We start from the raw sequence: 15,178 nt of genomic DNA on the forward strand, positions 1-15,178 counted from the left end.
AAATTAAATTTAAGCAAATTTTGATGAAGAATTAATCTTCTTTAGCATAGAAAAATTCTACAAGTGATAAAGGAACAAAATTTAATAATTGAAATAGACGCGAAAATCATGTTTTCGCGTTTTTCTGGCGAGGCTACAACAGTCCTGTTGGCAACGGAGTTGGTCCTAGTCCTACTCATCAACTTTGTTGGACTTAGTGTGTCATGAGGCGGACTCGGTCAGACAAAGTGAGTTACACAATGGACTCGGGCATGACACGGTAAGGGGCGTCCGAGAAGACGAATAAGAAAAGGTCAATGTTTGATCCGGACCGATGGATTATTTTTGAACTGTTATGATGGTTATTCAAAAACTTAAGACCTTGTACTTTGAACTGTTATTTTTATAAAAGTCTTTGATTTTTATTTTCTAAAGTATTTTCAAGCTCTTAGAAAGTCAATTCAAGTGGAAGGGAATAAATAAATTTGATTCTTAATTTTCCAAATAAGTGTATATACCAATCTTGAATAAAAAACGATGATCAACGCCTCAATCGTAGATAGGTAGAGAAAAACATTTTGTATATCGGTGCAGAGAGTTTTGTGATAACGACGAACAACAATAATTTCATTCTCAAAGAACGACGTTTTAGGGCAAATCAATGGATTAAATTTTATAACATGAATTTTTCTCGATGATTGAAAAGATGTTTACAAGTTTAAAACACTTGATTAGATCTTTAATGGGAACACTTCAAAAAAAAATTATTAAACGTCCTGTGATTTAAGTAATATAAAAAATATATCTTAAAGGTTTAAGTAATATTTTAGATTGTAAACCTTATTTTGTGATAACTCTATATTACTCATTATAAACGATATCATAGTGTGGATGGTTTAAACGACTTAAACGTCCTATGATTTTTATTTTCTTGAAGAGTTTTACATACTAAATTTGCGTTTTTTTTTTATGTTGTCTGCTTTGTTGAATGAATATTGATAGGTTATAATCAGAGCACTACAGCAAAAAAATAATCTTTTCCACATTTTTTTTTTTATCTAACCCTATTATCTAAAGGTAATTAAGTAAATTATCCTTTTAAAAACAATTTTTTTCCTTCTTACATCAAACAATATTTTTTATTTTTATCCCCAAATAACCAACATCAAACCAGCTCTTAGACATTGCCAGGTGCCGGGAGAGAATTGGGCCGTTGGTTTGTCAGATCATATAAAAATAAACCAATGACTGTCCTTTCCCTCTTCATTCTCTTTTCTTTCTCTCTCTCTCTCTTAAAAGTAAAAAGACCATTTATTTGCAGAGAAAAAAAGCTTCATAATGGAAAACAATCACAACCACCAACAACATCTCCGACCATCATCAAGATTCAATCGTATCTGTGTCTTTTGTGGAAGCAGCTCCGGCAAGAACCCTATTTATCAACTTTCTGCTCTTCAACTTGGAAAGGAATTGGTCAGTACTCTTTCTTTTTATTTTTACTATCAATCAATTCTATTTCAAGTCAAAATTGTAAAGTTTGAAGCTTTTTTGATTTTTGAATCTGACCCATTATCCATTTTTTTTTAATTTTAAGAAGAATGGATCGAACCCACCCTTAATCAATCTGATCATTTATTGCAGGAATAATTTTCATTATAATAATAATAATATACCAATTGGGTTGTTATAAATAGCATTAAATGTCTTGACTAATTGAATTCTTTAATTAATGGATTGGCATGGTATAGATTAATTTAATATTTCTGTGACTAGTGTTACTTGTTTCCTAAGGTGCATATTAAAAATTTATATTCTTTCTTTTTCTTTGTGTGTAAGCAAGTTGAATGTCTAATTAAAATAATATTTTTTTATTTTTTTAAATAATAATTAATGTAAAAGTGTTGATAAATGGTTAGGTCGAGCGAAAAATCGACTTGGTTTATGGAGGTGGAAGTATCGGTTTAATGGGACTCATTTCTCAAACTGTTTTCGATGGCGGTCGTCATGTTTTAGGGTATCGAATGTTATTTTTATTTTTTTTAAATGTAAATTTATTCAAATGTTTTTTTTTCAATTTATTTTCAGGGTAATTCCAAGAACACTCATGCCTAGAGAGGTAAAAAGATTGTTATTAAAAAAAATTCTTTTTTTGTTACATTTTAAATTAATAAAGAATAATTTCCAAAATTAGAAAACAAAGATTCTTTTTCTTGTTTTCCATAGACCACACTGGTCATGACAAAAAAAGACCAGACAAGTCAGATCTGATGGGATAAGATAAGATTTGATAAATTTAAGATAAATTCTTTTATATAATTTAACATGAAAAATTAATAATAATAAAACAGTAACTAATTATTTATTTATTTTGGATAGATTACTGGGGAGACCATAGGAGAAGTTAAAGCTGTTTCTGGCATGCATCAAAGGAAGGCCGAAATGGCTCGTCAAGCTGATGCTTTTATTGCCTTGCCAGGTAATTTAGTAAATATTGTATGATTTTATTTCGTTTAAATCAATACCCAAATAAGATATTTGTAAAAAATTGAGAAAATGTGTAACAGTTTTCGTTCAAACCCAACTCGAGATTAAGTTGTTTCAGAAACATTTTATTGTCAAGTATCTTACACGAAATATCTTACACGAATGTTGATTAATCGAGATAATTTTATAAAGTATTAATTAAATATACATATATTAATAAATTTGTTAATATTTCATTTTGTAAACTCAATTATCATGTATTTTTTAATATGTAAAAACCAGTCAAGATTATAAAGATGAGTTTCTACAAATAGACCAATTACCACCTTACTCAATAATCACAAAAGGTATTCAATGACTTTGGTGTACTATAGTCTTGCTCGATATATTTTTTCACTATTTTTTTTATTAAATATTAATACCCAATTTTTCATCAAATAAGTCAACATTTTATAATAAAAAATGTAACAACGGGTTAAACATATAGCCCGCAAATATACTTTAACCAGACGTAGAACTTGGTACCTGATGGGGCTCGAACCCAAGACCTCGGGAGGTTGAGAATATCCACATTTTGTTACCACTAGAGTAAAAGAGGGAATAGTCAACATTTTATAATTTCAAACCAAATAAAACTATTTAAATAACACAAATGCAAACAAGACCTATGTGTGTTTTTCCTAGTCAAATATATTTTTTTTTTTAGAAACACTCACATTTTGGAGGAGCTGAATCTAGGTTTTTAAACAAAAAAATATTAAGAAAAAAAATTGGTCAAGTATTTCATATTTAAATTTATTTGAATATTGAATATATTATATATGTTTTACAATATACATTAATAATTTTTTAATTTAAACTCAGTTACACTCTTGTTTAAAATGTTTTCAAACAAAACTATTACATTAATTTGTTTTTAATATTTTAATTTAGATAAAGTTTTGTTTTATTATGTTACTTTGAGAATTACAAATTTTTTAGATTTACATTTTGAATATGAATTCAATTTTCCAAAACAAAATTAGCTAGCTAGGATAAACTTATTCTTTTTTTAATTTGGGATAATATAGGATAAAGAGGAGTTAAGTTAGTTCTTTATATAGATAATTTGCTTAATCAACTCAAAATAATTTCTTATGATACTAATAATTCAATTTTTTAGGTGGGTATGGAACACTAGAAGAGCTTCTTGAAGTGATTACATGGGCTCAATTGGGAATCCATGATAAGCCGGTATACATCTAAAATTGATTAATTTCAAATAAATTAATACAAGTTATCATATCTATCATGGTGGGAGGTTAATATATCGCGTCACATGCAACGCGTAAATAAGATGAACAATCGCAATCTCGGGTGCTTTTTCAAATAGATGACAAAGGTTGTCATTCATTGCACATGAAAAGCTTCCTAATTGAGTGAAGAAATTTTCTTTTTCTTGCTAAATGTTACAAGTCTATGATTGAGATTATTGGTGATTTAAAAGGTGGCCACACTTAAATAATTAAATGACATAATTAGAACATTATTTATCAATTGATTTTGACATATATTTATAATAATGCAGGTAGGGTTATTGAATGTTGATGGGTATTACAACTCACTATTGTCCTTCATAGATAAGGCAGTTGATGAAGGTTTTGTCACTCCTTCTGCCCGTCACATTTTAGTCTCTGCCCAAACTGCCCGTGAACTCATGTGCAAGCTTGAGGTAATTAATTGTAACAAAAAATTTAGTGTACATATCTCTTTTATTTCATATAATATATATATAGATTATGTTAAGGGTAAAACCATTTCAGTATTATAGAGATTTGTTATAATATCTCAATAATATTATGAGAATATTATAACAATTTCTATAATATATGTTAATTGGATCAAAACATATTGACTTATTTGGTATAGATTCTTTTTAATAATATATGAATTATTAAAAAAAACCTTATTAGAAATCAATTGAAATTTCCAGATCTTTTATTTTTAACCTCATAATTTAATGCTCCTTTAGAGTTATATAACATTTCATGATTTTATCTTAAAAGTTTTAAATGCTGACATGATATTTATGAATAAAAGATATATATTATTGATTTAATTCGGTTTATGAATAAAAGATATATATTATTGATTTAATTACCGAATTTCGGTAAAGTGAGGGTTTTGATTATCGATTCTCTGAAATTCGATAGTCAAAATTTTTACTTCGCTGAAATTCATTAGTTAAATTAATGACAAATATATTTTATATAGATAATAAATAGTCTCAAATTATAAGGTTTGAAATAAGACATCATCTCAATTTGTCCTATAAAGAGTCTCAATTTAACAATTGAGGCCATTAAAAAAATGTTGTGATTTTGAAATAACTATTTTTTTGGTAAAAAGATTAAGAGCTTGTTTGATATTGTTTTTTAATTTTTTTTCAGATTTAATTTATTTATTTTTCTCATTTTATCTCTCTATCCCATTATTATAATCAAATCATTTATTTTATTAATTAAAATATTAAAATACCTTTAATTTTTTTCCATTAAATTTAAATTTTAAATACATAAAAACCTTTTAATAATTAAACCAATTAAAAACAAAATAACTTACTTTTTTTCTTAATAGAACAATGTTTTTTTTAGACAAAATCCAAAAAACCCTTAAATAACAAAGATCAAACAAGATTTAAATAATATTAATATATAATAATAATAATAAAATAAATATATTTTTTAAAATAAAAAAAATAGTTTAGTATTTTGATTAATAAATTAAAGTATGTGATTGTTGAGACTCTATAAAATAATATTTGATTATAATGAGATTTAAAAAAAAAAATAACAAAAATTAAGCCTATTGGCTTAGAATAATTTATGAATTATTTAAAAAATGTTGATTTGTGTTATTTTGATAAAGGGTGTATTTTTTTTTTTTAAATAAAAGGTATTTTAATGTTTTTTTTTTTTGTTATGAATTAAGTAACCTGATCATAAACTAATGTCTTAAAGGTTATAGTTAATAGTTGAATTGTTTTAATAAAACCCTACCAAACAAGGTCTTAAGTCAATTGATTAACTAGTTCCAAACTTGTAGGACTATGTTCCCATGCATAGCTCAATGCTTAGTTGGGAGATGGAGCAGCAGTTTGGCTACAACACTAGATCAGATATAGGCCGTTGATTCCAACAGCCTCCATTCATCACAACCGAAGATCTTAACAACAACTTAATTATATATATATATAGTGATATTTATATATACTGCTTAATTAATTAGTACAAAGTTAATGTATAATATTTCACTCTATCTATATTCATGAATGAAGTAGAATATAAGTATGTGTTAAATTAGTGATATTTTCTTACTACATGATGTTATTTACAAATTATGTAGAGAAGTTTGCATTTTATTTGTGAAGTTGTGTAATATAGGATCCGAATTGGTTGTCTAATTGAATATTAATTGATTACAAGTTTGTCAACATATGAATAATTAAAGAATGTTAAATGTTGAAACAAAACTCTTAGTTTATGTTTGGATGGGTGAAAATTGAATTGAAATTGGTATTGATATTGGCATTGAAATTCTACTTTTAATTCTATGAGAATGTAATTCAATCTCAATTCTTAGATTGAAAAAAAAAATATAATAAAAATAATTTTAATATATTATCTATTTTATTAAAATATTAGTTTGACACAACTCATTAGGATAACTCAAGTGTTAAGAAAATTTTTAAGTTTCAATTTTTATTAAAAAAAATATCGATTCAACATGTTAACTTCATAGATTTTTATAAAAAATTTGGTTCGACATTTTAATTTCATAAATTCAAAAACAAAATATCGGTTCAGGTTAACTTCTTAAATTTATAATATATAAATATATATAAGTAAAATGTTAACTTAAAAACTTAAATGAGAAAAAAGATATCGCTTCGATATTTTAACATATTAAATTCAAAAAACAAATTTTTGATTGAAAATATTAATTGTGTTTTAAATATAAAATAAAAGTTAATTTATTTGAAAAGCATAAAAAAATATTTTGAACTAAAATTCAAAAATAATGAAATGAGAGTTATAAAATTATAATAAATTGAATTCATTGAAATTCTAATCTATATATATATAATTATATATAGATGCTTAATTTTTAAAGTGTCCGGATTGCCGGGTCGAGAGTTGTGGTTAATTTGGATATTTATGTGAGAGTAAATGGATACTTGGGTCGGATTGTGGGTTGACCCGCCCATAAACGGTTAAAAATAAATTTAAAAATGTTATTTGTAGGTTTCGAACTTGCAACCTAACAAAACAATTACAACCCTTTAACCAACTAGGCTAACAACACTTTATATTTAAGATTCAACACCAAATTTGATGAACGCGAGACATTTTAACAATAAAAGTCAAATTTTTAACTAACCTATATATATATAATGATGCTTAATTTTTAAAGTGTCCGGATTGCCGGGTCGAGAGCTGTGGTTAATTTGGATATTTATGTGAGAGTAAATGGATACTTGGGTCGGATTGTGGGTTGACCCGCCAATAAACTTAAAACGGTTAAAAATAAATTTAAAAATATTATTTGTAGGTTCCGAACTTGCAACCTAACAAAACAAGTACAACCTTTAACCAAATGTGATTGAGATGTGGTTTGTCGAGGAATAATAGACCGGTATCATTTGAAAGTGGTTAAAGAAATATGAATCAAATATTTAATTGACCAAAGTGTGAGGTCACGATGCTATTTATTAAAAAATATGAATCAAATATTTGATTGACAAAGTGAAAGTGTAAAGTCACGAAATGAGAGATTAATTCAGAAAAAATATGTGATGAAACATGTAAGAAAATAAGTTGTTTTATCGAAGTGAATAAAATGTGAAATGAGAACTTTATATTTTTTATTTTAATAATTTTAAACATTAAATAAATATTATTATAATTTTTTTAATTTTTTTATTTTTAACCTTATCCGTGTGTATCGCACGAAAATTTTTCTAGTTCAATTTATAATTCTTATTATTAAATGTTCTACCAAACTTAATAATTGAAATTAACCTCAATTCAAATTCCAATGCCAACACACCCTTATATGTTTTACACATCGCTCTATTACTCTATCTTAAATTTATATTAATAATAGTTTTTTTTTGTTAATAACGATGGAAATTTTTACGGATGATATGTGCATTAAAAAAGTTGTATTTATAGTTAGTCATTGTCGTATTTGTCCCGAGAAGGTTGAATCGACAACTCACTTACTTTTATATTATTAATGGTGACTAGTATCTAGAGTCTTTTGTGTAGTATCATTAAGATTTATTAAGTGGTCCTGAAAAACTCATTATTTGAAAACAACAAGGTGAAGAACTCGGAAATTCTAAAAAATTCTTTCTATCAAATCAGAACAAGTTCATATAAAAAAAGAAATCAAAATAAGAATAAATAATATTTATCAAGCTCTCAGTTCATCCCTTTTTATTGCAAGAGGAAAAGGAAAGACAAGAAAAAGAGAAAGACAACATGTTAATTCAGCCGGTTGGTATAGAAATAAAAATCCTGATTTGGATAGTTAGAATTTGATATAATTTATAATCTTTGTTTGTATGTCTAATAATCAGGGTCTTTAAAGTTATTTGAATGTCATCGTTTAATTATACATAGTTGATTCTAATGAAATGATTTTAAACGATTTTCTAAAATAAATATTATTCTTTTAGAATTTTATTGAATTTTAAATTATTCTAATTAAAATAAGGTTTTTAATTTGTTTTTAGAAGTAAGGTTTATTAAAAAAACAAACGAAAACCAAAATAATTTATTATTATTATTTTAATTATATATTATATAATTTATTAGATATAATTATATATTTTATTAAAAAAAAATTAGTTATTTTTTAAAATTAATTGAAAAATATAAATTTGAAATTCGAATTTTGGTTTGAATTTCAAAATTGATTTGACAATAAAAAGAAGAAAAAAATCGGTTGGAATTCTAACCGAATGGTTAGAGTTTTTATGAATTTGTTTGAATTCGATTCGGTACGAATTAACTTAAAAAAATAAATATTCAAAAAACTCAAACCGATAAACACGAATAACCCGTAACCACACCTATAACCCCGTAAATATAACTAGCTTAAATCCAAACTTTAATTATATATATAAGAATTCTGTTTTTATATAAAAGTAAGAAAATATTGTATATAAAGAATATTTTGTAGATTTTGAATAAATCTTTGCTTCTTTTACTATCCCTAGTATCCAAGCTGATCGATCATATATACTTTGTTCAACATTCCACTTTGCCCTATTTATTACATCACAGGGCTGTCATGTAATCATGTAACTGCATCCTTAAATTGACATTTATACCCTTGTCTGATTACCTCCTTATTCTACTATGTGCTATGGTTCTATGGTAAATTACTACGCGGGTTACAATCTTAACCGTTCCTTTAATATCACAATTCTGAGATTACCTAACACGTCATCTCATAAAAATAAATAAATCAAGTTAATCATGAGCCGTTGATCGTATATTTCAACGGTGATTAAATAAGTATGTAAATAATTATTTTGCTCCTGGCTGTATTGAATTGCAACCTTTGACGCTCTCTATGAAGTTCAAAGAGGGGGCGGAGAGAGGAGAGAGAAAGAAGGAAGGTTTTATAGTCACCGGTCGTTCGTCTCTCCCTGCCGTCGCCGTCGTTTTTCTCCGGCGAAACTTCTCCGGTACGCTGCCGGCGGTTGTTATTTACTCTTCTGGTCAAGGTACCGATTGATTTTTGACTTCGTTACTTAAGTGAAACTTCACTTTTATAGTCTCTGCGGTGAACGTTTTCATCGTTGATTTTGATTCTTGAGAGAAATCGAATGATTGAATTCTTAGGTTATGGTTTTATCATTTGGAATTCTTAGGTTCATGTTGTTTTGTTCTAATGGAACCTGATTTTTGGTTAAATTTAGTCTAATATAATGGATCGTCTGTTGTTTGTGTTTTAGATGATAAATTTGTCTTCACGAGATGCACATTTCTGCATTGTTAAGATACGAATACATATTCAGTGGTTTTGAGAGGTTGATTAAGATTTTAAGATAAGATTAGGATTTGAAGAACTGTTTTGCTAAGTGGTTTTGATTGTTTGATAATTGATATCAGAACCTTCACTTGATTTTCTTGTGATTATGTGAATATAGGGGATATAATCTTGTTTATTATTGTGTTGTAACTCATAAGCTAAAACTTTGATTATTGTCATGTTTAGTAAACAGGATATTTAGGTTCAAATGAAAATATGGTTCAGAAAATGAACAAGCACATACTTAAACTACGTTCATTTCACGTGTTCAAGATTTCATTTCACGAGTTCAAGATTTGGCATGTAAATTTGCGATAGCTTTGATAGTACAAACTTTAACATTTCAAAACATATTTGTGCTTTCTAACTGGAATGTAGGAAGATGGTAGTTAAATTTTGACATTGTTTCATTACATGAGAAGGGAAGAAATATATCATCTTTCTCTTAAACACTTCAGTAGGTAATAGAGAATATCATAATCTTTTGCCCACTTTAAGGGTAAATGTTCATTTTGCTTCATGAACTTGCATATAGCTCTTATTGCTTCCTCGACATTTAAAAATGGCTCAAAACACTTGTCGCCATCATTTCTTGGTTTACCCGGTGAAAAAAAAATAAATCATTGCTACACAATCTTTGCAACTCCTTAATCTCAATCATTGTCTAAATTATTGTTTTCTTTCTAAAGTGCATATCAAGACACTAACAGTGATAACCAAAAATTGATGATGGAAAGTAGTTTGAGCCATTTTTGAAAGTTCAGAAAGCAAAATGAGTTTCCATCCTAACTTTATCATTTCAAAAAATATTTGTTAATCGTCGAATGCTTAATTGTGCCCTGACCTGGATGTAGAAAGATGGTAATTAAATTGTGACATAGTTATGCATTTGAGAATTTATTTGTAGAAATTGATTAATGTTGTCTCTACTTCCCTTTGTCATGCTAGGTATACAAAATGATTGGATCATTTCTTTCTAGAGGACTGGCGTATGTATTCAAAAACTTCTCTTTTCTATTGGGTTTGATAATGCTGGGATAAATGATTTGTATTTGATGAACTAAATATTCCAATTTCCTTTCACCAGGATGGTATTTGGCTATGCTTACCCAGCTTATGAGTGTTTCAAGACTGTTGAGAAGAATAAACCAGATATTGAGGATCTTAGATTTTGGTGCCAGTATTGGTATGAAATTTCCCAACGCCTTCTAAACTGACAATATTCCCAATTTTGTTAAAATGTCCCTTGATTTTGAACATTTTCAGGATTCTAGTGGCGGTTTTAACAGTTTTTGAGAGAGTTGGTGATACTTTCATTTCATGGTGAGACATGATTAATAACTGACAAAAATAGAGATGTGATATCTGTTCATGATTATGTGATACCAGAGCCTGTTTGTTTATCTTTCTTTTAGGGTTCCCATGTATAGTGAAGCTAAACTGGCATTCTTTATATACTTGTGGTTTCCAAAAACTAAGGTTGGTTGATTTCCATGATTTGTTTGTAAATGCGATAACCATATTATATATAATCCATATCGATTGACTTTTTCAGGGAACCACATATGTTTATGATTCGTTCTTCAGACCATATCTTGCTAAGCATGAGACAGAAATTGACCGCAATTTGTTGGAACTGAGGAGTAGGGCTGGGGATTATGCAATTTTATATTGGCAAAGAGCTGCCAGTTATGGTCAGACTAGAGTCTTTGACATTCTCCAATATATTTCCGCCCAGTCTACACCTAGACCCCGCCCGACTCAGGTACGTGGTTTATACCAAAAGATATGATAAACTAGGGTTTATAACATAAATGAGACGAGAAAGGAATATCCTATGCTTGCAGGAGGAATAGTTTTGTATTTCAACATATAAATAATTTTGTAAGAAAAACCCTAGATACTTCCAAATGTGTATGGAGTTGAATCTGAATCTAGATGAGAAACCTGTCTAAATGTGATCTCATCTGAATTCACATGAATTCAACCATTGATGCACTTTCAATCTCTATTTTCTTTACCAGTCGAGCTTTAATCATGATAAACCAAAACAGGAAACTGTACAAGGAAATCGTCAAGCACCTCCAATTTCATCTAATCCTTTGTCCTCCAATAATCCATCCCCGAGTCACAATGAAGAAGAAGATGACGACGATGAGGATGATGATGATGAAGAATGGGTCCCCTTACCTAGTGCTTCGACCAAAGCCCCTTTAGCAAGCATAATCGCTCAAAAGACAGTTGTTGCTAAACCTTCCGTTGGAACAACATCTAATCCGAAGGTTGGAACAACATCTAATCCTACTACAAAATCTAATCCGAAGGTTGGAACAACATCTATTCTGGCTACAAAAACTGACGAATCCGAAGAAATGGAAACTGATCAGGGCTCGTCTTCGGCTAATGACGAGAGCATAGACAAACCATCATCTTCATCCGTGAAGGAGACTGTCATGGAGGATAATACATTAAGAGTGACAAGGGCCATGTTGCGAAAAACTCGAGGTGCAGGGGCAAGTGGTTGAGTATATTTTTTTCTTCATGCTTTTGTAATGTGATTAGTAAAATCTGTGTTCTGTACATTTGCAGTTATTGTTCAATTCACAATTGCTAACATTTCTCCTTTTTTCATGATGAGGATTGAACTGAATTGGGTATTTTTTTCGAGTAAATTCAATCCAATCTATTATACTCGATTAGTATGGATCGGTTGGTTTAGATTACTTGTATGAAAACCGTATTGCATCGGTTTTGAACTCTTATGATAAAATATGACTGAAGACGGTCATAAAAAGAAAATGTCACGACACAAAATTCTGGTTTTCTTAACTCCCTGTATTGGTTTTGAACTCTTAAAAAATTCTGATTTTCTGAACTCTCCGATTGTATTGGTTTTGAACTCTTATAGATTGTCGATGTAATGATTATTATTATTTTTTTTTTTTGTTATTGCAATTAAACAAGTAAATTTGATTCAAAATAAAAAATTATTTTAATAAAAGGAAGGATAGGACAGTTGAACCAAATTAAAGGAAGTTTGTTGATGAACCTGGAAAGTCGTGGGGTGTGGGTCATAACAATAATAATAATAATTTAGAAGATGTCATTTCTTACCATAAGCTACCAACTATTCCATTTGTCTTCGACATAATTAATACATTAAATTAGGTCAGAAGACTAAATCCCACGTTCGAAACCGAATTTGAATTTGAAAAAATATATATATATAATTTATTTTAAAAATTTGTATTTATTAAATATTTAATTATTATCAATTTATATAAAATAATGTTTTAATATATATTTTAATAAGTTTCACTTCAATTTCGACAATTGATTAACTTGTGATTGATTTCATAGTAAGGCTGCAAATGAGTCCGGTTGTTCGAGAGTCGTTCGGTCAAAATTCGACTTGAGTTTAACTTTAATTGAGTTTGAGCCGACTCATTAAATATTCGAGTCGAGTTTGAACTCATATAATACTTACTCGATACCTTGTCGAGCATTTTTTAGCCTGGTAATAAATAATATATATTTTTTAATATTAAAATTTAAAATTTAATGTAAATATTTTTTCTTCACAAATATTTAAAAATTTAATTTTAGTTCAAGTGTTCGTATCGAGCTGAGTTTATAGGTAAATAGTCGAGCACGAGCTTAAATTTTTAGTTCGACTCGAACTCGACTATTTACTTACAAACTCGTTCGAGTCGAGCTAAAAAATACTTAATCGAGTCGAGCTCGAGCTCAAATTGGCTGGAGCTCGACTTGACTCGTTTGCAGCCCTACCATAGAGCAACTCTATTCAAACATGGACAGATCTATGTAAGGGTTCGGGTGGGCTGAAATCATCCCGAAAAAATAATAATAATAATTTTTTTACGATACAAATGTTATATTATTCATAATTTCTTAATTTTTGTAATTTAATACACTAAGTTTTATCTATTTTTTTTTAAAAGATAAAATTTATTTCTATTTATTCTCGTTTTATCCATAATTTTATCGTAATTTTTTTAAGTCAACCTCAAAAAAATTTCAAACCCATCTCAACTCGGATTTTTAGATTCCTCTCAACACTCAAACTCAAACAAGGGGCTTGTTTGATGAATGAGTTATTGAGATTTTACCCAGTTTTTATCCCAAAACTCAAATATCAGATCATATATCTAATAAATAATTTTATCCATATAAATACCAAAATTACCCTTTACTTAAATATTTTATTTTATATTAATAAAATTTCTTTAATATATATATAATTTTTATTTACATTTTAATTTTTTATAATATAAATTAAATTCTGAAATTATTTCATTTTAAATATTTTGTATTAATTACCTTAAATACAAATTAAAACACAACATAAATCCAACTATCACCTATCATATTATTTAATATTATATTTAAATTTTAAATAATTCAAATAAATAAATAAATATAGAAAATAAAGTTAAGTAAATTTAAATAAAAATTATTAATTAATTTATAAATATATTTTATCTAAATTAAATATTTATAAAAACAATTATTCAATTTTTTAATATAAAGTAACTTTAAATAATCATTTTAAATAAATATTCTAATAAACTTGTTTGATTTTTGGTTATTACCTTATAAAGTTTATTTCATATAAAAATTTTATATTAATTATATTAAATAAAAATAAATACATAATATTAAATAAATATTTTTGGTTATTATCTTATGACATGTGAGTGAATTATATATATAATATATATATATATATATATATATATATATATATATATATATATATATATATATTTAAATTTCACTCTAAAGAATGTAAAAAAATATTGATGTGTATGGGTTAATTTTATATATTTAGATTTTTTTAATATAATTTATTTATATATATAATTTTGTGTTTTTATTCTATATTTTTTATTAATATTTTTTATATATTATAAATTTATAATAATAAAGAATATTAATAAAAAAATTAAAAATAATACTTAAAAATAAAAATTACATTTTTATTAGAAAATGTAGAGCAGTGGAAAATGATATTAACTTTTTAACTTTTTAACTTTTTTTTAATAATTAATTATATATTTATTAACTTCAGAGAAAATGATGATAAAATTAATTATAAATTTTAATAAATTTATTTTATTATTTTTTTTTATCAATATTGTTTATTATTATAAATTTATGACAAATTATAAATACAAAATTAAATATATAAAGAAATTATATAAGGAAAATTTGTCGAGAGAAATTAATAACATAATTTTGAGAATAAGCTTAGTGTAGGATTGGACATGAAAATTCTAATTTGAATTTGTTCCTAAGAAATTTTTTTAAAGAGATTGAAAAAACTCTTTTATTTAGTTTTTATTTAATTGTCTCTAATTAACGTACTTATTCCAAAAAAAAACATAATCCCTTGTAGAATTCTTTATTTTCTTTTCCAGTATATTTCTAATACCAATCACATTTCGTGCTATTACTCATATTTTACATTCTAAGTTTATCATCTTTAATATATAAAATAATCTTAAAACATAAATTATATATATTTATTAACTAATTATGTTGTGCTATTTTTCCAGAATATAAAATAAAAAGTAAACATGTGAAATAAGTTCGGTAACAAGACATC

At 26.8% G+C, this 15,178-nt stretch overlaps 2 protein-coding genes across 2 annotated transcripts; both read left to right on the plus strand.

The window, feature by feature from the left end:
- Positions 1-1,274: 1,274 nt before the first annotated feature.
- On the plus strand, positions 1,275-5,696 carry LOC124931162 (cytokinin riboside 5'-monophosphate phosphoribohydrolase LOG1-like). Its single transcript, XM_047471559.1, has 7 exons — positions 1,275-1,452; positions 1,896-1,993; positions 2,065-2,095; positions 2,356-2,455; positions 3,626-3,696; positions 4,031-4,174; positions 5,548-5,696. Exons 1-7 carry the CDS (start codon positions 1,318-1,320, stop codon positions 5,632-5,634), a joined length of 666 nt encoding a protein of 221 aa, XP_047327515.1. The 5' UTR covers positions 1,275-1,317; the 3' UTR covers positions 5,635-5,696.
- A 3,408-nt stretch (positions 5,697-9,104) lies between these two features.
- LOC124931058 (putative HVA22-like protein g) lies at positions 9,105-12,245 on the plus strand. Its single transcript, XM_047471447.1, has 7 exons — positions 9,105-9,241; positions 10,498-10,538; positions 10,637-10,735; positions 10,816-10,872; positions 10,965-11,028; positions 11,105-11,314; positions 11,604-12,245. Exons 2-7 carry the CDS (start codon positions 10,507-10,509, stop codon positions 12,072-12,074), a joined length of 933 nt encoding a protein of 310 aa, XP_047327403.1. The 5' UTR covers positions 9,105-9,241; positions 10,498-10,506; the 3' UTR covers positions 12,075-12,245.
- The last annotated feature ends 2,933 nt before the right edge of the window (positions 12,246-15,178 follow it).

This window comes from Impatiens glandulifera, chromosome 3 (genome assembly GCF_907164915.1).
Source record: "Impatiens glandulifera chromosome 3, dImpGla2.1, whole genome shotgun sequence".
Taxonomy (NCBI): Eukaryota; Viridiplantae; Streptophyta; class Magnoliopsida; order Ericales; family Balsaminaceae; genus Impatiens; species Impatiens glandulifera.